The 23,041-nt window shown below is 37.5% G+C and overlaps 1 protein-coding gene across 5 annotated transcripts in view; it reads right to left on the bottom strand.

Annotated features, from left to right (window-relative positions):
- Positions 1 to 2,093: 2,093 nt before the first annotated feature.
- Positions 2,094 to 23,041, bottom strand: part of ALS2 (alsin Rho guanine nucleotide exchange factor ALS2) — a 77,151-nt gene continuing 56,203 nt past the window's right edge. For 4 of the 5 annotated variants that reach the window (XM_032404571.1, XM_032404564.1, XM_032404575.1 and 1 more), the window contains exons 24-34: positions 19,021 to 19,154; positions 17,962 to 18,129; positions 13,875 to 13,992; positions 12,943 to 13,100; positions 10,954 to 11,076; positions 10,079 to 10,255; positions 9,174 to 9,219; positions 8,889 to 8,950; positions 8,171 to 8,320; positions 7,855 to 7,951; positions 2,094 to 5,887 (exon numbers count right to left, since the gene is read on the bottom strand). In XM_032404571.1, coding sequence (XP_032260462.1) covers positions 5,849 to 5,887; positions 7,855 to 7,951; positions 8,171 to 8,320; positions 8,889 to 8,950; positions 9,174 to 9,219; positions 10,079 to 10,255; positions 10,954 to 11,076; positions 12,943 to 13,100; positions 13,875 to 13,992; positions 17,962 to 18,129; positions 19,021 to 19,154 — 1,272 coding nt within the window. In that variant the 3' untranslated portion in view covers positions 2,094 to 5,848. The remainder of the gene's footprint in view (positions 5,888 to 7,854; positions 7,952 to 8,170; positions 8,321 to 8,888; positions 8,951 to 9,173; positions 9,220 to 10,078; positions 10,256 to 10,953; positions 11,077 to 12,942; positions 13,101 to 13,874; positions 13,993 to 17,961; positions 18,130 to 19,020; positions 19,155 to 23,041) is intronic. The other variant, XM_032404584.1, reaches the window with a different exon arrangement.

The raw sequence follows: 23,041 nt of genomic DNA, 5'->3' as shown, positions 1-23,041 counted from the left end.
GTTGGAGAATTTTAAACAACTCTCCCATACACATTCTTTCCCAGTCACACTGAAGTATTCTAGTTTGCTAGACTCTTCCAAAACCTGACATCACATGCTTTTGCCATGCTCACCACCGCCTGCCCTGCCCAGCCTCAACTGAGTTAGGTTAAACCCTGCCATTTTCCTGTGTTCTAGTTTTTGAGCCTCTGTTGAATCATTTAGCACATTTGCATGTATGACTCACCTTCCTCCCAAGAGGGGAGCATGGAGGGTAGGGAATTGAAAAGGGAGGTGGAGTGTCTTCCAGATAGACAAAAGTCAGAGCAAACAGATGGGTCTGACACCAAGCCATCATATTCAAGAAGCTGCTGGAAATGCTACCCAAAGGGCGGTTCACAAATTACGTCCTTGGAGAGGAAGTACAGATTAAACGAGCCAACTACTATCTGTGCATCGTAAGTAAGGTAGACCACATTTCTTCCACATTAATGCCCAAATGCCAGTGCGCCAGATTAGGCCTGTCCATGCTGCAGCCGGGGATACCAGACTGCGCATTCCTGAGATGACCTGGTTTGTGAGGGAGATTTACAGATAGACTGTGATTTCTAGAGTGAGTTTTAATTATTAACATAGCTTCCAATAAATCTACTGCTAACTCTAGGGTTGCAGATAACGAGTTCATATATTCTCAAAAGCTCATGTTGACTAAAAGCTCCTCACCCACGGAGGCATAAACAGTGATTTTCATCTCCACAACTTAGGTGAATTCTAAACATGGTGGTCACCATCAGGTTCCTGTGACAAACTGCTGTGGACTGAAATGTGTTCCCCCAAATTCAGATGTTGGAGCCCCAACCCCACTGTGCTGGTATTTGGAGGTGGGACCTTTAGGAGATATTAGGCTGAGATGAGGCCATGAGGGTGGGGTCCCCATGATGGCATTAATGCCCTTGTAAGAAGAGACACCAGAGAGCTTGCTCTCTGTGAATCTCCCTGCCAGGTGAGGACACGGCGAGGAGCCTCTCTTCAAGCTGGGAAGAAGGACCACACCACAACCCACCCATGCTCATACTCTAATCTCAGGCTTCCAGCTTTCAGAACTGAAAGAAAAAAAAATCTGTTGTTTAAGCCATGGAGTCCCTGGTATTAGCCCAAGGTAAGACAAAAAATCATAGAAGGAAACCTCAGAAAATGGTTTTCCCTCTCTCCAGATGTCTATGAAAACTATGGCAATGCTTCAGTTCACAATCCGCTTCACAATTCTCTTACGCATTAACCCGCTCAGTGTCCGGCTTCTGTGTGGGTCATGTCTGCAGAGGGTCTGGAAGGTGGACCTCGTGCTTTCTGGTTCACGCAGAAGCCTCGGCACCTGTAGCAGGGTCTGGGCTGTATTTCCAGTTGTTGAGAAGGGGAGGAAAAATGGGAGGCCAAAATATGGAAGTAAAAGGCCGATACTTCCCCAGGGAGAGCGGCTGGGACGTCAATCCTGAGGTGGGAGCCGCTGACTCCAGAGGCCTGTGCCCTTCCTCTTTTCCTCAGCCTGGTTATATTGATTTCAACCTCCTTCCCTATCAAACTTTGAAAAACTTTCGTTTTTCAGACGTGGAATCTGACATCCAAACGGGTATTCGGTAGAGTTAACAAGTAGTAAAATCAAAAGTTTTCCTCTTTTGTTTCCAGGACTAGACCTGAAAAATATGAGTGCCTGGCAAAGGACTAGAATCCCTCTTCCTTGCCTTTTCATGACTTCTGGACCAAGTTTGTCAGTTAGAACTTACCTATTTCTGCTGTCATGAGAACGAGAATTCATAATTGAGGCTGCAAGTAAGTCGATACCCAACAATATGCAATTCTGGACTAATTAAATAACAGAGGAAGGAATCCCCAGGTCTTATTAACTGAGAAGCTGCATTAGTGTTATGGACTCATAAAGAATTTGTCCTAAATATTACTTTAAAAATCAGTATTTCCATGAACTTGTTAAAATATAGTATAACTATTAATCATTCCCCCTACCCCTATTAAGCTCTTTTTTCAAAAAAAAAAAAAAAAAAAAAAATGCTTCCTACTAGACAAAGCCTGAAAAAGCACTTGAAAACTTAATGATAAGTAACAGCCCATACAAAAATGGCCCAGCTTCCTGTGGGTCAAAATGCTGTTGACTAGGGCTAGAACAAATGGTCAGTTTTACTGTCTGCATGACAACTCATTATTCCATACTTAAACAGTTTCCCAAAGCAAAACCTGCTCTTCCAAAATCACAGAATTCTCCATATGATTTGGGTTACAATGAAACTAAACCATTTGAATTACCCAGATTTTTATTTGTAGCTATTAAAAATTGACAGAAGCACGGACATTTATACATCTCTTCTGGTAACTGAGGATCATTTGACAGAGTTTCTTACCTGCAAGACCGCAAACATGCAATATTGCTCCTATCCAGAGAAAAGCTTTGGTAGAAAATACTAGTGGGCTATTAGCTGCCAAAGTCACCTCACTGTTCTAGACAAAATCTCTGCACATCCTCTTTGATTTAATCCACAGAAGCCTAACCCAGCCTAACCACTAAGTTACTCATAAGCTTCCCCTGTCACAAATCTTAAGTATTCCTTACACTGGGAGGTCTAATTTATATCATTTTCAACCTTCACTGTGGTATTTTCTCTCAAAATGCCACCACATAGTTAACACCAAAAAAAATTATTTTTGTTGACCATTCCATAACAGACACCCCCCAACAGACAATAGCATTTTTAATGAAAGGAAAAACTTTGGAGATACCAGAGAGTAAGCTGACCTATTAACCTTATTGTCTCACGTTATGAGGAGAATATGATGGAAGACCCTTCAGCCAATAATAATGAGGCCTGTAAAAAGTTCCTTCTGGAAGGTTCGCTACCAAGTGACTGTCCTCAACTTAATACTTACCCATTATCTCAGATTGGAGTTACTTCTTTATTTGAAAATTTTATATTGCAGCGAAGCACATTAAGTGCGAAAGTCGGTGGGAAGCACACTGGGAAGTAGATAACCCAGAATAAAACTAAAGGGTTCTGCTCACAGCAGGGCAGATCGGAATAAAGACCAAATGACTATTGTTAGAGGTTTATCAGCCCCTTTACTCTAAATTAAACAGGTGGCTTTCATTTGCCTTCCACTGTTGATGAAAATGCAAGTTGGGAATGTGATACATCTGTGACCGTTTTGAGCACACTGTATTTTACCATAAACACCTAATGTTATTAAAAGTTCTCAACTCATTTTTTACCTTACAATCTTTAAAAAAAAAAAAAAAAAGATTTGCGAGAGAGAGTGCATACATGAGTGTGAGAGGGAGAGGGACAGGGAGTCTCAAAAGACTCCCTCCTGAGACACAGGGCTGGATCTCACAACCCTGAGATCATGACCTGAGCCAAAATCAAGAGTCGGATGCCCAACCGACTGAGGCACCCAGGCGCCCCCACCTTACGATCTTTTAATGCATAACCCAGCTATGAAGTGCCATCTCTGGCAGCAGTAGTAGGAAAGAGCCCTGGAATTAGAGTTAGGGAAGTTCTAGGTTAGAGTCTCAGCTCTAACAGTGAGCAAATCCCAGCCACTCCTTGTCTACAAAATCGGTGGGGCTAATACCTGCCTCACGGCGCTGCTATGAGCGTTCACCGCACATGTGAAAGATCTGTAACCTATGGCAGGAGTGCTAGGTATTTCTATTTATAGACAGTGGCCTGGAGATTTAGATTTAGAATTTGAAAATTTATGGTTTTACTATGCTATCTGAAAGGTACATCTGAAAGGTACAGTATCAAGAGCCTAAAGTAGCTGGAAAGTTCCATTCAAAACTCCAATAAAAAGATGAGTTAAAACATGTTTTTCTTAGAACTGAGACAGTCTACCATCATTTGAGAACTTCTCGGTGGGTCTCAAGTCTTTGTTCATTTCTAGAACTACCCCTGTATCTCTCTTAAGGGATCAGACATTCAGTAAATTTGCCTTTAAAAGCCAAATGTGGAATCTGTGTTTATCCTAAAATCAAAACAATCTCTAATGGAAATGCAGGGTGTTTAACATAAACTAATCAAGTGTTGGCTCCTTTCCAATAATGGGCAGCCACCTTCTGGTAGAGCGCAGTGGTGACATGGAAAGGCTTCTTGAGAAGACATTACAACTGGGAGGTAGCTAATTAATGCATAGTAGTTCCAAGGAGAATTTTAAATCCTCTCTCTTCCCTTCCCTGAATCTGTTCAGGAGAAAAAAAAAAAAAACAGTGACTATCAAAATATGCCTTTTATTCAAAGAAATAATAGATTTAAGACCCCTGTCCTAGGGATATTAGAATCAGAAAGTCAATTTTTTTTGTCAGCGAAGGTGCTATAATTATGAATTTATGTTTATTTTAAAGACAGAGATCTCTAAAACCCCAGAGGGACCTCTGAGGCCAATACAAAGAGGCATGAATTACAATTCGGGCAAAAAAATAAATAAAATAAATAAAACACCCAAGCCTGGGTTTCTTTTAAATTTTTAAGCTGCCCGAGTCATTTCTTACGCAATCATAAAACAACCTCATAGAGATGAATGTCTTTTATTATGAAAATTGCTGTTATATTACAGCCAACATTCCGAAACAGTATTTTAATAAACATGTCTTGATTATAAAGTAGAGCAGAAACCATGATCCTTTTTTAAAATTGATTAACACCTGCTGATGTTAACATAAATCTGGAGGATACTCCATATGCTCACCATGGTGTGTAGGAGATGAGATGAGAAAGAGCACCTATGTTATTCAAAACAGCTACTAGTGTTACTTGTACAGTGTAAACCAACCATTTACAACAGGACATTAAAAAAAAAAAAGGTGAAAGGCAAAACACTAAAATGTTGAAGTGTTACAATACTTTTGAGATGGGAAAAGCCAAAGCTGGTTTCCTTTTTCTTCCCCTCTGTGAGTTCAGTGCGAGGTACAGGGAAGAACCAGAACACGAGGTCAAGGATGGATGCAGTTCCTTGCTTCGGTATTTCCCAGAATTTAGTCCTGCTCCAAAACACAGCCCACATGCAAAAGCTCTTCGGGCTCTCATTCACAGGCCTCGCAATACAGCATTTGCACACGGACGAGTGAGGTTCCATAGCAGCTCAGAGTCAGTGTTTGAATTCCAGTGTATTCACTCCATAGCACTGAAAGGAATCCACGAACAAAACTCCTATGTTCTTTCTAGTCAGGAGGCAGAAGACTCCTATTTATATGTGTTCCATGTTTGGGGTCGGGGTGCGGTAGTCACTGCATAGAACCTCTCCCATCATGAATACCCTGGTGGAAAAGCTTAGAAAAAGTTAAAACTGCAGTTTTAGAAGGTCCTCTTTCCCCTCCCTCAGCAAAGAAGCATGATGCACACGTGACTGCAAGGAATTCAGGAAGGCATAGTGTGGCTACGTAGTTTCAAGTACAATCTGCTCCTTGCAAAGGGGCCTGGGGTAACTGCAGCAAACCTGAAACTCAAAAAAATTACTAACTTCTTCAATGTAAGAAGCTGTACTGAGAATTCTCGTTACAACTTCACGTAGCTGGCATACTCCTTACTGTAGGAGGGGATGTCCTTTTTCCAAACAGTAAATGTGTGATATTTGGGGGACTTAACTGGTTTAATTGAATTTGATCTCCTTTTCAACCCTCCCTTTAAATCATACAGTCTTTTTTTTTTTTTCTGGGCTCAGGGCTATCATCATTAGTAAGGCTCCGAAATAACCACCAAAATAACACAACGTCCTAATTTCAACACCATTCTTTTTTGCCACTATAGGAAGACGCCAGATGGTGCTAAAGCATCCTACAGATAATCCAGTTGTCAAGCTGTTGTGCATCCTAGTTAAGCTTCTCACGCTGGATCTGGTAGTAACATGCCTGAAAAAGAGTTCAAAACAATTTAAAATTTACTTGTAAAGAAGCCACATAAACATAGCAGTGCACAGGAGACCAAAGAAAGGAAATGTCTGATTAATACTGTTAGCTCCAACAAAATCAGTTAGTTGCTTTATTTTTCCCTGTTCACTTCCAGTCCCCCATCCAATGTCTATTTTGCATACTTGTAAATTAGTAGAGAGAAAATTTTGCACACCTTCTACTAATTCTAAAATAAAGAAACTTTTTACAAGCTGTTTAATATTCTTCACTAAGTAGAAATACCATAATTGGCTAAGCCACTACTGAGTGGACATTTAGAATATGCTGAGCATTATAAGGTATACAAACAACTGTAACTGGAATCATCTAGTATGTTTAAGAAACTACAAATTAAGAGTAAGCATCATTCCAGACCCAGTGAGTCAGAATTTCCAGGAATGAATTTTTAAGAAGCATTCCCAGGTGATTCTGGAAGTATCCAGGTTTGGAAGTTACTCACACTACAAAGAACACCTCAGCCAAACCATGTATGTTTTCCATTCTTCAATTCCTCAGGATAAATCTCCAGGAGTAGGATTACTCAAACCCCAAGAACCTTTTCGATGTTGTTGATATCGATGTTAACAACAACAGTTTTCTAAAAGGGTGACTGCTATTTAATGCATTATCAGCAATATGGGCATAGTTCTGATTTCACTATACCCCTACCAGCACTGGTTATAATTTTAAAAGATCCTTGCTGATTTAGTAGGCTCAAAATGGCATCTTGCTTAAATTTGCAATACTGTAATTTTCAGTGAGGTTGAGCATTTCCCTACATATAAATGTATCACTTGTTTCTCCCCTGCTGATATGTTGAGAGATACTCTTCATATAACATAAATACTAAAAATGTAAGTCATTGGTGGCCAATATTTCCCCCAGTTTCTCCACCTTTTTCAGCCCTTTTATTTATTTTTAAAGATTTTATTTATTTATTTGACAGAGAGACAGACAGCGAGAGAGGGAACACAAGCAAGGGGAGTGGGAGAGGGGGAAGCAGGCTTCCCGGGGAGCAGGGAGCCTGATGCGGGGCTCAATCCCAGGACCCTGGGATCATGACCTGAGCAGATGCTTAACGACTGAGCCACCCAGGTGCCCCTCCACCTTTTTCAGCCGTTTTAATGGAGAATGTTAATGGTATTTCAGTTGAAAAGTTCAAACAACTAACCCAAGCTCTAAACCTTACATTAAATTCTAGGTTTTTTCTCATTTTAATTTGCCTGTCTATTCCTTCTGTTAGGGGTAATGTCCATTCTTGTGACAATAACATACTATCTTAATTACTGTAATTTTACAATATTTTACTAACTGGCAGAGTGCATCTATTCTCCCTTTTTTTTTCCAGAAGTGTTTATGCCATTTTCTATTTGTTGTTCTTCCAATATACTTCAGAATTATTCTAAAACTCTAAGAAAAATCAAGGTGGGGAACTAAAATGACTTCCAACAATCCCTAGAGAGTACTCAGATTACAGAACCTCATTTGTAACATACTGGTTTACAGTAAATTCATGGGGAAAAGAGAAGATGCAATTCATATTCATTATATACACACTGCCTTCTCTGTTTTACCCTCATCTCCATTAAATAGCTCTGGTGATGGATACTTTTTTGGACACTACAAATCCTTACTGTTTCTTTTCTAGAGTTACATTTATATAGATAGTCTACCTTTATAAGCATTTCTACTGATTTGAATGATCAATTTATAGGGAAGATTGGGTAATTTGCTTTAGTATTTTGAAAAATAAGTAACTGATTCTACTTTAATATATTTTAAAATATTAACAATATGTGCTCTAAAGGCATTTAATGTTTTCATTAAATGTCTGTATAAAGAAGACAGTGTTTAATCACAGATTTATAATATGGTAAATTAAGGACAGATTTTAAGATAAAAGAAGATTAAATACTACCTATACTTACCTTCAAGGTGGTGAACATTATACCCTGTTCCCCATGCTGAAGATATGGGTCCATTAGATCCTCAATGAGGTGTACCTCAGAGCCTAAATTCCTAATCCTGCCCCAATGAGAAAAAGATACTGAATTATATCTGTTTATATGTACATCCTCCTTCTGAATCTATGTAAGGGAAAATAAAGAACAGCTCACCATAGTGGAATGGGTAAAGAGAAATGGTTTTTTTTCTAGTGGGGGAGCACATTACTGTCATCAATTCAGAAAAAGCACTTATTAAAATAATGAGTCCCTAATAATCAAGTCAGAAAAGGTTGGTCACCTGGCCCGTAGCACCACATATAAGAAAACAGGAAACAAGTCATCCATGGACCACAAAAAGTCTTCCTGAAGTGATGCCAGGACACTCTGAGAGATCTCTTCAAAAGTCTGTTGGATGACCTTAAGTTTGTCTGACGGGGTAAATGTTGTGCTGTTGTTATTTAAAAAAAAAAAAAAAAAAATCCTATAATTTTTCTTAATAGAACTGTTTAATATTAAATATTAACTGTTTGACAATATACCCTCCTGGGACTTACGTGTCTTAAGTTGGACACATCAGGCATAATGAGTTGCTGGAAGGGATATCTACAGTAATCCCTTGGTTCTTTGAGAAAAGATGCCTCAGCTATCTATGGTTCACATGGAAGAATTCACTAAATCATAAGATTATCCCCTTTAACCATGTAGGACCTTATTCTCCTAATATATGCTCTTCTCTGAGTAATTAAGTTTGGTTAATTTCCATTTGGCTAAAGATGTGATTATGTAGATACATTTCTGGGTAGGCTCTCCACATCTTTTGAAAATACAACGGCCTTGTAGAGTAAAAGGTAAGCCAAATGTCTCAAAAGAGCCTTTTCTGATCTCCAGGCTGAGTGTGACACCTTCTAGGAGTGAAGGGGGCACTTAGAGCTTAGGTAAAGATAAGATCTCATTAATATCTTAATAGACTAGCTATTACTTTGATGTATGTGTTTTTTTAACAAATCAGTGATTACCTGATCTGCTGCAGACATTCTACAGCTGAGGCAAAACAAGCATCTTTTGTAGCTGGCAAAACCTGCAAAAAGAGAATTTATGAAGGTCAAAGAGGAAAGCTGTCTTCTGCAGTAACTGTAAAAAATAAATGATACTGATGGCAGGGTGTGGTTCTTCAGTGAGTAACTCATGCTTGGCTACTATTCTATCAAAGTAAAATGGAAATGTTTTGCTATTTCAAATACCCCACATTAAAGAAAAGCATATTTACTGAGGAAACTAAAATGTACTATAATTTACTATACCTTTTTACTCTCTCCAAGTACTGACAAGGTCGCTGGCCAGAATTTCCTACAATGGAATCCACACACTGTTAATACAAGTTGTTACTTGTGATAGATTAATCCCCATAAAAACAGTTGGTGGCTACATTGCCTTCCTTGTCCCATTTAAAATAACAGATAAGGTTTTAATAAACATTCCAGAAGTAATTTAAGAGTTTCTATCATGTTCCCAAGGGATCTATCAATGTATACTACAATTTCCCCATACATTACGGATATTACCAGGTTTAGCCAAAATCTTTCCTTCACTCAGTTTTACTGTATTTTTACTGTCAAATTATCCTACTGAAAAAATGTACTTTCTGATTAAGGATTGGTAATTTTTGATTACACATATTCATAATTACTGGATGTTGGGGTGACCAGCTTTATCACAGCACTAGAAGAAAGCATAATGTGTTCCCTTGGAGTAACAAGAAACAATGCTCCACAACAAAGAGCACTTCTAAAACTTTTAAATTAGAAATTGGAGATGGGGAGGAAAGAAAAAGAAGGAAAGGAAGAATGTCAAAGACTAAATATAATTAATTTTTTCTGAAAATGTAAACATATGTATTTTGTTTTAAGGACGGCAAAATATGAAAAGGTAGCTAAAATGTATACACACACACACACACACACACACACACAAAATAAAACACACATTCAGAAGACATTCAGAAGAATAACCAAGTTTTACACTCCACTCCAAAAATTCTCAAAAATAAAGATTAAATATCACTATTTTGCTGAATAACAAATATGCAAATAAGTAAATAAACTGCAAATCATATATTCCATTAGATATTAAAGTACCAAATTCTTGATAATGCTGTTAGCATTTTAAATTAAAACCATTTGATTCTACTCCTAACTACTGTACTTACCTCTGTACCCCAAGGAAGCCCAGGAGAGCAATATCTGGCTGCTTATTCAGTCGTAGAACACATTCCCAGTAAATGTCTTCCTCGCGATCATTATCCAGGGCATAGAGCATGAACAGTGGCGGGTAGAGCCGAGGTAGTAGTACAGGAAGCAGTAACCCAGAACTTGTTACCACATAACTACAAAATATTGGAGAAGCAATCATATTAAAATTGCATACAGAATCTAGAGCTGAAAGTAAAGATGGGACATTGTGAGTAAAGAAACAGTTATAACAGGGGCACCTGGGTGGCTCAGCCGGTTAAGGGTCTGACTCGATTTTGGCTCAGGTCAAGATCTCAGGGTGGTGAAATTCAGCCCCGAGTCAGGCTCTGTGCTCAGCCGGGAGTCAGCTTAAGATTCTCTCCCTCCCCCCACCCCCCCTACATTCTTTCTCTCTCTCTTACAAAAAAAAAAAAAAGGTAAAGAAACAGTTACAACATTATTCTACTTTTATATTTGGAGCTAACATGAGGAACTTACCTATGGCCCCAGAGTTTTATCTTGGACCAACTGTGAATACTTTTCATTAACTCAAAATCTAACTGAAAACCCAATTGGTTTCCATTTTGAAAATGATTTTCTGTGGTTATTCTAGATCAGCATGATGTTACTTCGCTCAGCAGCCTCTGCACCCAGTCATTTGAGACCGCACTTCCATGGGGTTTGGCTAATCCAACTTAATACAACCTTTTAAAAGGGACCTCAGAGATCACCCAGTCCAATCACATTGTCTTAAAAATAGGGAAACTGAGATCTAGAGAAAACTTTTCCTTGGGATTCTTTAGATAGGACCACCCACCCTCTTTCTTCACTATCTCTACCCAACGCCACGTACCCTGGCTCTGGCGATTCGGATCTGGAATCTGACTTCCCAGTACAAAAGGATTTCCTTTCCGTTGGGAGAGGAGCAGAGAGAGGAATTGTGCTGCCCTCTTCAGGAAGCTCAGGAAATAAGAATCTAAGGAATAACAAAATACAATTATACAATTTTATACCTTTAGAATGGTTAAAAAGAGTAAAAATACATTTCTATGCATTTCTATTATTTCATCTATTTAAGGACCTATGAAATGAAACTTTATATCAACTAAATATTTTAGTTCCCTAGGATTCTTAACTGATGCTTTGTAATTACAGGATAAAATTAAGGGTGTAGCTAAATAATCTTCATGTGTTTTTTTTTTTCCCTGTCTGGTTATTAAAGAGTGAAAAATTCTTATCTACATGTTTTTCTTACTGACAAATCTCATCTGAGGTCAATTTGTATTGACTCTTCAAGCAGAGACCATTATTCTCACAGCAAAAACAAATATTAATTGGAAACTACCTAAATATTCAACATTAAGAAAAAATGAAAATCTAATTAAAGTAAAATTTAAAAAAAAATTTTTTTTTTTTTAATTCAAGTTGCTGGGGCACCTGGGTGGCTCAGTTGGTTAAGCAGCTGACTCTTGGTTTAGGCTCCAGGCATGATCTCAGGGTCGTGAGATGGAGCCCCCACCTTGGGCTCCACTCTAAGCGCGGAGTCGGCTTGTCCCTCTTCCTCCCCTGCTGCCACTCTCCCTGCTCTCTCTCTCTAATAAATAAAATCTTTAAAACAAAAATTCAAGTTGCTAAAAAATTTTTCCAATTGATCAAGCTAAATTATTGAGGATTTTTTCCCCTTGGTTTTGAATTTGCTCTAGATTTTATCTCTGACCTCTTATATGCAAATGGTGGGCTCTACTATAAACAAGTTCATTGTCCTCTTTATTTTTAGACATAAACCTTGACTCTTTAAAGGGAGTTTGCAATCTTCTCTATTTTTGTAGAATTATACCTTGCCCCTGCCTCTGCCCCTAATTTTATAGCTGGGAAAACTAAAAAAAAGTCAGAAAACTTATCTTCATTATACTCATCTAACTAATGTCAGAGCTGAAACACTCCCAGCCAGTGGTCTTTTAGTGGATTACACTGTCCCCTCAAAACCGAAGACATTTCCAAATGCATCTATCAATTCTGAAGCTAATAATATAAGGAAGTTTTCTGGGACAAATTCATAAATTTTTATATAATGACCTCATTATAGTATTTACTTGTTGGTTTAACCCCAGTAAAAGATCTTGAATTTTACAAATTCCAAATTTCCTACCTAAAACTCTCTTTCCAAAGATGTTCTACTTGCTTGCTTTCTCACCTCTTTTAAAGTCTCTGCTCAGATATTACCTTATTAGTCAGGCCTCCTGGACCTTCTGTTTAAAATAGCACCCTCTTACCTCCAGGCCCCATTCTTTGTCACATTTACCATCACCTGACACACTATATATTTTATTTAGTCTGTCCCGCTATATGGAAGTCTATGAGAATACACACAGTTCCTGATGATTAGTGATGTTAAGCTTTCTTTCAGGTGTCTGGCGGTCGTCTCTATCTCTTCTTTGCGAAATTGTCTATTCTGGTCCTCTGTCCATTTTAAATCAGATTATTAGTATTTTTTTAGTGTTGAATATATAAGTTCTTTTTATATTTTGGATATTAACCAAATCATTATCAGATACATCATTTGCCAATACCTTCTCCCACTCAGTAGGTTGCCTTTTTGTTTTGTTGATGGTTTCCTTTGCTGTGTTTCTTGCATGAAGTAAAAACATGTTTTTTGTTATTTAATCTATTTAAGAATCTGTGGCACAAAAATAATTTTCTTGATGAATAATTTCATCAAGGAAGAGGAACCTTAATGATTCTTCACAAAGTTGTAATCTCTACACTCAGGATGAAGACACCCAAGCATTAGTATAAAGTAGTATTCCACAGCTTGCAGACTTCAATGAGAAAGACCTCTTACCTCACCAGCTGGAAAATTCGCTTAAGGTAAGACTTAATCTCCTTCACAGCCTCCTGCAATAACCGGCGATTGGCTCCCACGCCCACATATGTCATTCTATAAACTGCAACCAGTGTCTCCACAAGCCTGCCCAGGGGGTGCAGAGGAGTGTCACAGGCCTGAACAGGAAGAGGATCACTGAAATCAGTCAATGACTAACAGCAGAAACAATCAACCGATAAATAATAAAACAATTTCATAAACGATAAACAATTTTCAAACTGGCAGGAGTCAACTTTTGGATCGGAAAATTCAAATACTTAAACTTTTCTGAAAGTGTTGAGTCTACCCAAATTATATGGAGTAGGAGTTCCTAATATTAATCAAAGAATCCTTTTAGCATCTTGGGAAAATAGCTTTGGATATACTGCTAAATATAATTAAGCTATAAACTTCACCAAAAAAATAGGAGAGGTTACCTTTGAGCAAACTAAATAATGACAGTTGATCATGCTTTAATACAATCACTCTCCAGTTCCCTTGATTTCTCTTAATACTGTTTCCTGCAACCCCATTATCAATGCATGTCATACTTTAAACTGTAGCTAATCTTACAGGGTTTGAGAAGGAAGCAAAGAGCATAACCATGGGGTGAGGGCAGCACGCTTTATTTATACAATCTCTAGTCTGCTAATGTTACTAACAAAAAGCCATTTTAAACTTTGACCCTTGTTCTCAAGAACTCCCTTGAGCACTTTACAAAACTTAAAAAAGTTCTACCAACATGATAGGGCAATATTCATGTGGAAATGTGCTTTTAGTAGTCAGAGAATTAGCAAAAGAAATACCTAGAAAGCAAAGATAGGATTAGGGTACCAATAAGCTGTGAGCACAATGATACATTGTAGTGGTTGTGTCATTAATTCACAAGACCACTGTAATTTTGACTCTACCTTTATTAAATATTTCTTGATATCATCATATTTCTCCACAGAGAAGGCACCAACATGCTGAGGAATGAATTCCAAACTCTCTAGTGTCTGAGTCTGCGAACGACTTAATGTCTCTGGACTGTAAAAAGACGAAAGCCCATTATGTATTTCATATCAAGAAAGCAAGGTAATGGTAATGTGCACATGAAACACTGTCACCAAATAAGGATGAAATGGGAGTACCCAGGACAGTGTTTGGCCCAAATGAGCTCATAATTGGTAACCAACTTGCTAGCTATAAGATTTTTCTAACAGTCACTCCAATGTCATTTAATGTTACTTCATACCAACTACAATTAATGAAAATTTTGCTTCAATATCAACGATGGTATTAGGAGATACTATAATGTTAGCCTGAAGAGAAAACTGGTGACAGACTTGTTAGTGACAAGAGAAAAATGGAATAAAAGAGAGAGCAAGCGGTGAGGAAAAATGAAAACATGAAAGGGCAGAGGAAGAAGGGAAATGAGCTCAAGTAAGGAGATAATGAGGACGCTGTAACTGGGGGTGAGGTAAGCACATAATGGCTAAAGAGAAGCTTTGGATGAAGAGGCCATGATAAAAGACATACTTAGTAATCAACAGACATTTTTGGTAATGGTATTCTATTATTAGATTACAACCAATTAGAAATGGTACACAATCATTATTATTATACTATTTTAGATAAACAAGCCCTCTGCAGTTGCAACATGTTTTATTATATAAAAGTTCATTCACTCTCATTCCTTGGAAACACCCAACAATTAGAGGACCAAAGGTCAACTAGAGGACCAAAGTCTCAATGTTTAAACTGACAGGCTCTAACAGTGAAGGCTGACCATCTGCATCACACGCAAGGGGAAGTCCACAGCTTTAATCAATCCTAGGAGTTTCCATTTCTTCTACTAATAGAAAGATTATAAGGTAAAAATCATGAACTTCATGAATGAAACACTATAATCCATTCCTGTTTATCCCAAATATAGGGGGGAGGAAAAAACCAAACTTCCTTCTATACAGCAGGGATTGTCAAGTTCTTTGGGTCCAAATGCCAGGCAATGCTTGTGAGAGTTACTGGCCCAGTTAAAGAATAAGGAAATATGCAGAAAGTAGAGGGGGGCAGGGGTGAAGCAGAAGAAAAGAACAAGGGAGAAAATAAGAAAAAGAAAAAAAGGAAGAGGTACATCTGTAATTTTTCTTTCAGTACTTCAAAATTGTGGTGCCACTTCCTTTTGGTCTCCAGAGGATGCTGATGACAACTATGCAAGCACGAAATGGCAGTTCCCCTCTAGGTGATGCCTCTTTTTTCTCTAGCTGCTTTCCCGATTTTGTCTTTCAATTTGATTATGAAGTGTCTGTTCACGGGTATCTTTTTTTTTCAGGATGCAGTTTGCTTAGCTTCTTGAATCAGCACTTTTGTCTTTCACCATATTTGGTAAGTTTTCAACCATTATTTCTTCAAATATTTTTTTCATCCCCATAACTTTTCTCCTTTCCTTCTGGGATTCCAAGGACACAAATATTAGACTCTCAGGTCCTTAGAGCTCTGTTCCTTTTTTCTTCCCCTATGTATTTTCTCTCTGTTGTTCAGTTTGGATAATTTCTATTAATCTATTCTCAAGTTCACTGACTCTTCTGCTGTCATCTCTATTCTGCTACTGAGTTCACCCAGTGATCTTATTTTGCTTATTAGATTTCTTAATTCTAAAATTTTTATTTGTTTCTTCTTTATATCTTCTTTTTCTTTGCTGATACTTCCAATTTTATTTTATTTTTTATTTTTATTTTTTTAAAAGATTTTATTTATTTATTTGACAGAGAGAGAGACAGCGAGAGAGGAAACACAAGCAGAGGGAGTGGGAAAGGGAGAAGCAGGCTTCCTGCTGAGCAGGGAGCCCGATGTGGGGCTTGATCCCAGGACCCCGGGATCATGACCTGAGCCGAAGGCAGATGCTTAACAACTGAGCCACCCAGGCGCCCCTGGTACTTCCAATTGTAATAGTTATTTCAAGTGTGTTTAATAGTTACTTCAAGTTACTTCAAGTGATTGCTCCTTTGGGCATTTTTGTAATAGCTCCTTTAAAGTTCTTGTCATTATTGCAAAATTTATGTTGGGAAGTCTCTGGTATGTATTGATTGATGAGGTGGTGGTTCTTTGATTGCCAAGTAATTTTAGTTTATATTCTGGACATTTTTGAGTATTGTTATGACACTTTGGGTCTTGTTTATATCCTATGAAGAATATTGACAGGCTAGGGGAAGGGAGGGAAAAATAGAATAAGATGAAATCAGAGAGGGAGACAAACCATAAGAGACTCTTAACTATAGGGAACAAACTGAGGGTTGCTAGAGGGAAGGTGAGGGGGGATGGGGTAACTGGGTGATGGGCATTAAGGAAGGCATGTGATGTAATGAGCACTAGGTGTTATGTGCAACTGTTGAATCTCTGAACTCTACCTCTGAAACTAATGATACACTATATGTTAATTAAATTTAAATAAAATTTAAAAAAATTTTGATAGGCATAATAAACATAGTAGGCTTGAAACTATTATCTTTAGAAGGATTTGCTTCCTAAAAGTCCCCTATACTGATATGAAATATTCCCTAACTAATAAGGTAATTTTGCTGTCCGCAACTAGGCTAACAATGTGATTTATGGTGAATATCTGCTTTCCTTCTGGGACTGTGGAATTCTGATAGTTGCTAAGTACAGAATGTTTATGTGACCAACCCCCAATAAAAACCACAAACACTCAGTCCCTAATGGGCTTCCCTGGGCAGGAAGATTGTACATGTGTGGCTGCATTTTAGTGCTGGGGGGCGACAGTGCGCTCTGTGAGACCCCTTACAGAAGGGATAGAGCATGGGAAGCTTGCACATGGATTCCTCCAGACTCTGCCTGGGTCTTCTCTTATGATCCAGTTATAGATCCTCACTGTGTTGCTGCAGTAACTCTTACCTGGATGACTCTGAGTCTTGTGAGTCCCTCTAGTAGATCATTGAACATGTAGTTGATCTTAGAAACCTCTGACACAGCTGATATTTTTGTTTCAGCCTTCTGTGGGCAGTGGTTTCAATGTCAGTTCACTTCTCAAAGCCTTGGCAGTCCGATTTAGGTCTGTCTGTGAGCATACCACTCAGTGCTCAGTCTGAGACCTGGGTGGAAGTCTACCTATCAGCTCAGTTCTCAAAGTGTTTGGTATGCTAAAATTAGGACCAAATCCGCACAAGTGCAGGTCTAGGGTGAGCCCAGGAATTTATAAACAACCTTCCAGGGTTGCCTTCTGGAGCTTTTCTCTCTCTGTTACCTCCCCTGCATTTTCTGGGTCCCCTATTAGATCCTCAGGCCAGAAACTGCCCACTTCTGTGAACATGCCACATCTAGGGCCAAGAGTTCAAAGGATGGAGATAGAGGCCAAAAAAAGCAATGGGATTTGGCCACGACTACTGGACCTGAGGATCTACCAGCAGAGGAAGAACTTTCTACTCCCCAAGAGTTTTTCCTGTTCCCGGCTGCTCTAGCAAATGCCATTGTCACCCCTGCCACAGAAGCACCTGGAGGCTGGAGCCCAAGAAAGTGAAGGAAAAGGAACACAGTGTATCTCCTCCACTCTATCTGAGCTTTAAGAGTCTCTCATTTGCATCTTGAGCCAGAAGCAGAGGGTTATTTCTGAAGCTCTGCCTATATACCATAGTGCTTACGTCAAGGTTTCCTTACACTGAGTTCAGGCTGAGGGATGTTGAAGTTAAAAAACTCATAACTAAAACAAAAACAAAAACAACTCCTAACTGGTTCGATGGTACTTTGAATTCAGGTGTTCTTCCTCAATACTCTGGCTGATATTTTCTTTGCAGAACAGCTGACCATGTATTCTGCCTGGGTTTTATAGTTGAGTTCAGTAGAAGATAAAGGGAGGTGTATTTTATCCATATTACCCAGAAACAGAAGTACATCATTGACTTTTAAATTATATTTTTAAGTTAAATATGTCAAGCCTTGACTACTTCTTAAGTTTCAACTTCCTATAACACTCTGCCCTATGCTGGGCAGGCACTCACTCACCTGTCTCTGTGCTGGCGCCGATTGGTGGTCAGGGCCACAGCAATATTGTCCCATGCTTTCCAGACTTCCCCTTGGCCTGGGTTCTCACAGCCCAGCTGACGCCAACACTCATCAAATACTGCTTTCCACTTTTCATCAGCTGACACTGCCAGGTTTCCCAGCTTCCTGCTAATAAAGTCACATCAAACTTTTATTAATCACTTCTTTTGTGCAAAATTCCTGAAGAAAGAAACTTTCTAATATACAACTGGGAATGCTTCCGTAACAAAACTGCCTAGACTGGCAGTGGTTCTATTTTATAAACACTGAATGAAAATTTTAAAGAAATGATTTTTAGCTACTTAATGTTTATCAGATACTAAAGTGTATAACTGGTTAAGTATGAAGCACATCAGAAATGACTCCTTTGCTTTCTACATTTCCACATAATTGATTTTGTAAAATTGATTTCTGTTAAAACAAGGACCTCCTGTGCTTTGCACATCTCATAATGAGAATTGTAAAATGCATTATATAATACTGGGTTCTAAAAATATATCAAGCATCCATCAGAAGAATCGGAGAAGCTACCAAAATACAAAAACAAAGCTAATGCTGGAATCAATAAAGGAAAATAGATATGTGCCAAAAACACGGAGGAAGAACATAATACACTTAGAGATACAGATTTTGTTTTCTTTTCCACATATGTAGAGTATATATATGCTATATATAGGCTTGGCTTTTACTTTTCAAAATCAAGTTGTGTAGGGATTCCATTTAAGAATGCTCTCTTTCAATCAATTTGGGTATCTGCACCATTAACAGTAAAATTAATCCTACACACAGAACTTTTATTTTAAAGCTATGAGGCTATCATATAAACCAAGACTACAGTTTATGTATAATAGCAGCAACTGGCAATACAAGGAAGTTACACTTTGTTAAAAAATGACTTCAAAAATTTGTTCTGCATTAAAAAAAATTTTGTTCTGTAATTAAAATATTAACCATCTTTGATAAAAGCAAGGCAACTCAAAACACTTAATAATGAATCCACAATTAACACTAGTTACTCACAAAACTTTGGGTCTGTCTTTATCACTCTCATACAGACTAGGCTTGAAGTAGGTTCCAGTGATTTTTATCCCAGATCCCCATTCTCCACTAAAATAGCCTTCTATGTAATCTCCATTTGGCAAAGTCAGTGTTCCCTAGGTAAAGTTAAAGAAAATGTCAAATATTGAAGTATTTCCAATTTAAAAATCAAAAGAAAAAAAGCACCAAATGGTTAATGTTTTCCCTTTTTAACTCTTTATCAGTCCCCAATTCTCTAAAAAAAAAAACAGAAAGAGAGAGTATGTGTACATGCATGTGCAAAAAGATTGTATGAAAATAATCCACGGGTAAAAGAAAAAAAACTACTGAAAAAACAGATAAAATATTTTGAGCTGAATGAAATGAACATAAAACCTTCCAAATTTATCCAATCTGGTGCCCAGAGACAAATTTATAGCTATAAATGTCTATTTAGAAAATAAGAAAGCCCTCAAATCAGTAATCTAAAATTCCACCTTGGAGTGGAATAACGAGTTCAGCAAGGTTTCAGGATACAAGGACAAAAAACACATAAATCAATTGTATTTTTATACAATAGCAATGAACAATCCAAAAATAAAAGTATTATACACCAACTATGATTTATCCCAGAAAAGCAATGACTATAATACAGCATATTAACAAAGGTTATCATCTCAAATCAGTAATCTAAAATTCCACCTTGGGTGCCTCGGTGGCTCAGTTGGTTAAGCATCTGCCTTCAGCTCAGGTCATGATCCCAGGGTCCTGGGATCGAATCCTGCACTGGGCTCCTTGCTCAGCAGGGAGTATGCTTCTCCCTCACCCTCTGCCTCTCCCCTCAGCCCCCGCTTGTGCACTCTCTCCCTCTCACTCTCTCTCTCAAATAAATAAATAAAATCTTTAAAACAATAACAAAAATAAATAAATCCAAAACAAGAAGGAAGAAATAAACATTAGAGCAATGAGATTTTAAAAAAGAAAAATCAATGAAACCAAAATTTGCTTCTTTGAAAAGATACACAAAATTGCCATTCAACTAGATTAATAAAAAAAAAAAAGACAAAATTACAAAATCAAGAATGAAATGGAGTATTACAGCAATCTTACAGAAATTTAAAAGGTCAAGGGAATACTAAGAGAACAACTTTATGCCAACAAAACTGTTAACTTTGATACAACAGAAAAATTCCTAGAAAGAACCAAATTACCAAACTGACTCGAGAAGAAATGGAAAATCTGAATAGAAGGAAATTGAGTTAAAAACTAAAAATATTCTCACAAAATAATGCTCAGGCCCAGATGATTTCACTGGTGAAGTCTCCAAAACATTTGAAGGAGAAATAATACCAAGACTTCACAAACTCTTTCAGAAAACAGAAGAGGAGGGAACATTTCCGAATTCATTCTATGGGGCCAGTTTTACCAAAGACAGACAAAGACATCATGAGAAAAAACTATAGACCATTATCTCTCATAAATATTGATATAAAAATCTTCAACAAAATATTAGCATTAAACCCAGCAAAATATAAAAGTATTATACACCAACTATGATTTATCCCAGAAAAGCAATGACTATAATACACCATATTAACAAAGGACAAACACCACATGATCATCTCAATAGACACAGAAAAAGCTCTTTGACAAAATCCAAGATGTATTCATGACAAAAACTCAACAAACCAGGAAGAGAACTATCTCAATCTGATTAATCTATGAAATACCTTTAGCTAAGATTATACTTGATGGTGAAAGATTTAATGCTTTTCCTCTAAAATAAGGAACAAGGCAAGGACATCCACTCTTACCACTTCTAATTCAACATTTTACTGGAGAATACAGCCAGTGTAATCAGACAAAAAAAAAAAAAAAAAAGGCCCTCCATATTGCCAAGGAAAAAGTAAAACTGTCTTTATTTGAAGGCAACATGATCCTGTATAAAAGAATTCCTAAGAAATACACACACACTTCACACCAAACCCCTAGTAGAATAAACGAGTTCAACAAGGTTTCAGGATACAAGAACAAAACACATAAATCAATTGTATTTTTATATAATAGCAATGAACAATCCAAAAATAAAATTTAAAAAATTCTCTTTACAACAGCATTAAAAAAGAATACTTAGGAACAAATTTAACCAAACCAATGCAAGAGATACACACTGAAAACTACAAAATGTTGGGGACAGAAATTAAAGAACATCTAAATAAATGGAGAGATGTTCCATGTTCATGGACTGGAAGATTCAATATTATTAAAAATGGCAATTCTGCCATATTGATCTACAGATTCAACACAATCCCTATCAAAATCCCCGTAGGCTTTATTGCTAATATTAACAAACCAGTCCTAAAATCTATATGGAAAGGCTAAAGATCCAGAATAGCCAAAACATTTTAAAAATAACAAAGCTGGAAGACTTATACTTCCTGATTTCCTAACTTACTAGAAATCTATAGTAATCAAGACAATGTGGTACTGGCACAATGAGAGACAAGTAGATCACTGGAATAAAATTCAAGAGTCCAAAAAAAACCCCCACACATTTTATAGTGAATTAATTTCAGAGAAGTTGTCAAGAAAATTCAATGGGAAAAGTTGCTGAGGCAACTAGATACCCACATGCAAAAAAGATCAATTTAGATATTTAACCCACACCATACACAAAAGTACCTCAAAATGAGTTATAGACCTAAATATAAGAGCTAAAACTATAAAACTTTTAGAAGAAAACCTTTTCTTTTTTGCATGCAAGCAGGGGGAGGGGCAGAAGGGAGGAAGAGGGAGAGAGAATCTCGAGTAGACTCCGTGCTGAGCATGTGGAGCCCAACACAGGGCTTGATCCCATGACCCTGAGGATTGTGACCTGAGCCAAAACGAAGAGCTGGACACCTACCCAACTAAGCCACTCAGGCACCCCGAGAAGAAACTCTTAATAACCCTGAGTTATGCAAAAATTTTTTTAGATATGACATCCAAAGCCTGATTCATAAGAATGTTTCTGATATACTGGACTTCATTAAAAAGTTTTGTGCTTCAAAAGGCCCTAATAAGAAAATAAAAAGAGAAGCCATAGACTGCAAAAAAGTATCTGTGAATCCTATATCTGATACAGGACTTACATCCAGAATATATAAAGAACGCTTACAATTCAATAAGACTATAAAAACAAGCAAATTCTTAAAATGTCAAAATATTTGAAGAGGTGTTTCACCAAAGAAGATATAGGAATCACTAATAAGAACATGAAAATATGCTCTACATCATTAGTCACTAGGAAAATGTAAATTAAAACCATGAAATATCATTTCACACCTACTAAAATTGCAAGAAGAAAAAAAACAGAAAATAAAAAATACGGGCAAAGATGTAGAGAAATTAGATTCCTCATACATTGATGATGAGAATGTAAAATGATGCAGCCACTCTGGCAAACAGTTGACAGTTTCTTGATATGTTAAATATCAATTTACCATACAACCCAGCAATTGCATTCCTAAATTCTTCCCCAAGAGAAATGAAAACATATGTTCACACAAGAAGTTGTATTCAAATGTTTATTGTAGTATTATTCATAATAGTCTGAAGTGAGAAATAATCCCATGTCCATCAACTGGTGAAGGGATAAACAAAATGTGGTTTTAGAATTTTATTCAGCAAAAAAAAAAAAGGAATGATACAGGCCACAATATGGGAAAATCTCAAGAACATTATTCTAAGTGTAGGAAGCCACAGAGAAGAGCCCACATATTATCTGATTCCATTTATAAGGACGGACCTGAGAAGGCAAATCTACAGAGTTATAAAGTCCACTAGAGGTTGTCTGGGACTGGTGATAGAAACAGGGAGTGACTGCAGATGAGCAGTAGATGGTGACAGGAATTTTTTTGGATGATGTGAAAGGATCTAAAATTGGATTGTGGTGATGGACGTACAACTCTATATTTACTAAAAGTCATTGAAATGTACTCTTAAAACAGGTGAATTTTATGGTAAGGTAGCTTTTTTTAAAGGT

This window comes from Phoca vitulina, unplaced genomic scaffold (assembly GCF_004348235.1).
Source record: "Phoca vitulina isolate PV1807 unplaced genomic scaffold, GSC_HSeal_1.0 scaffold1, whole genome shotgun sequence".
NCBI classification, from domain to species: Eukaryota; Metazoa; Chordata; class Mammalia; order Carnivora; family Phocidae; genus Phoca; species Phoca vitulina.
This window is presented reverse-complemented; position numbering and strand designations above follow the sequence as displayed.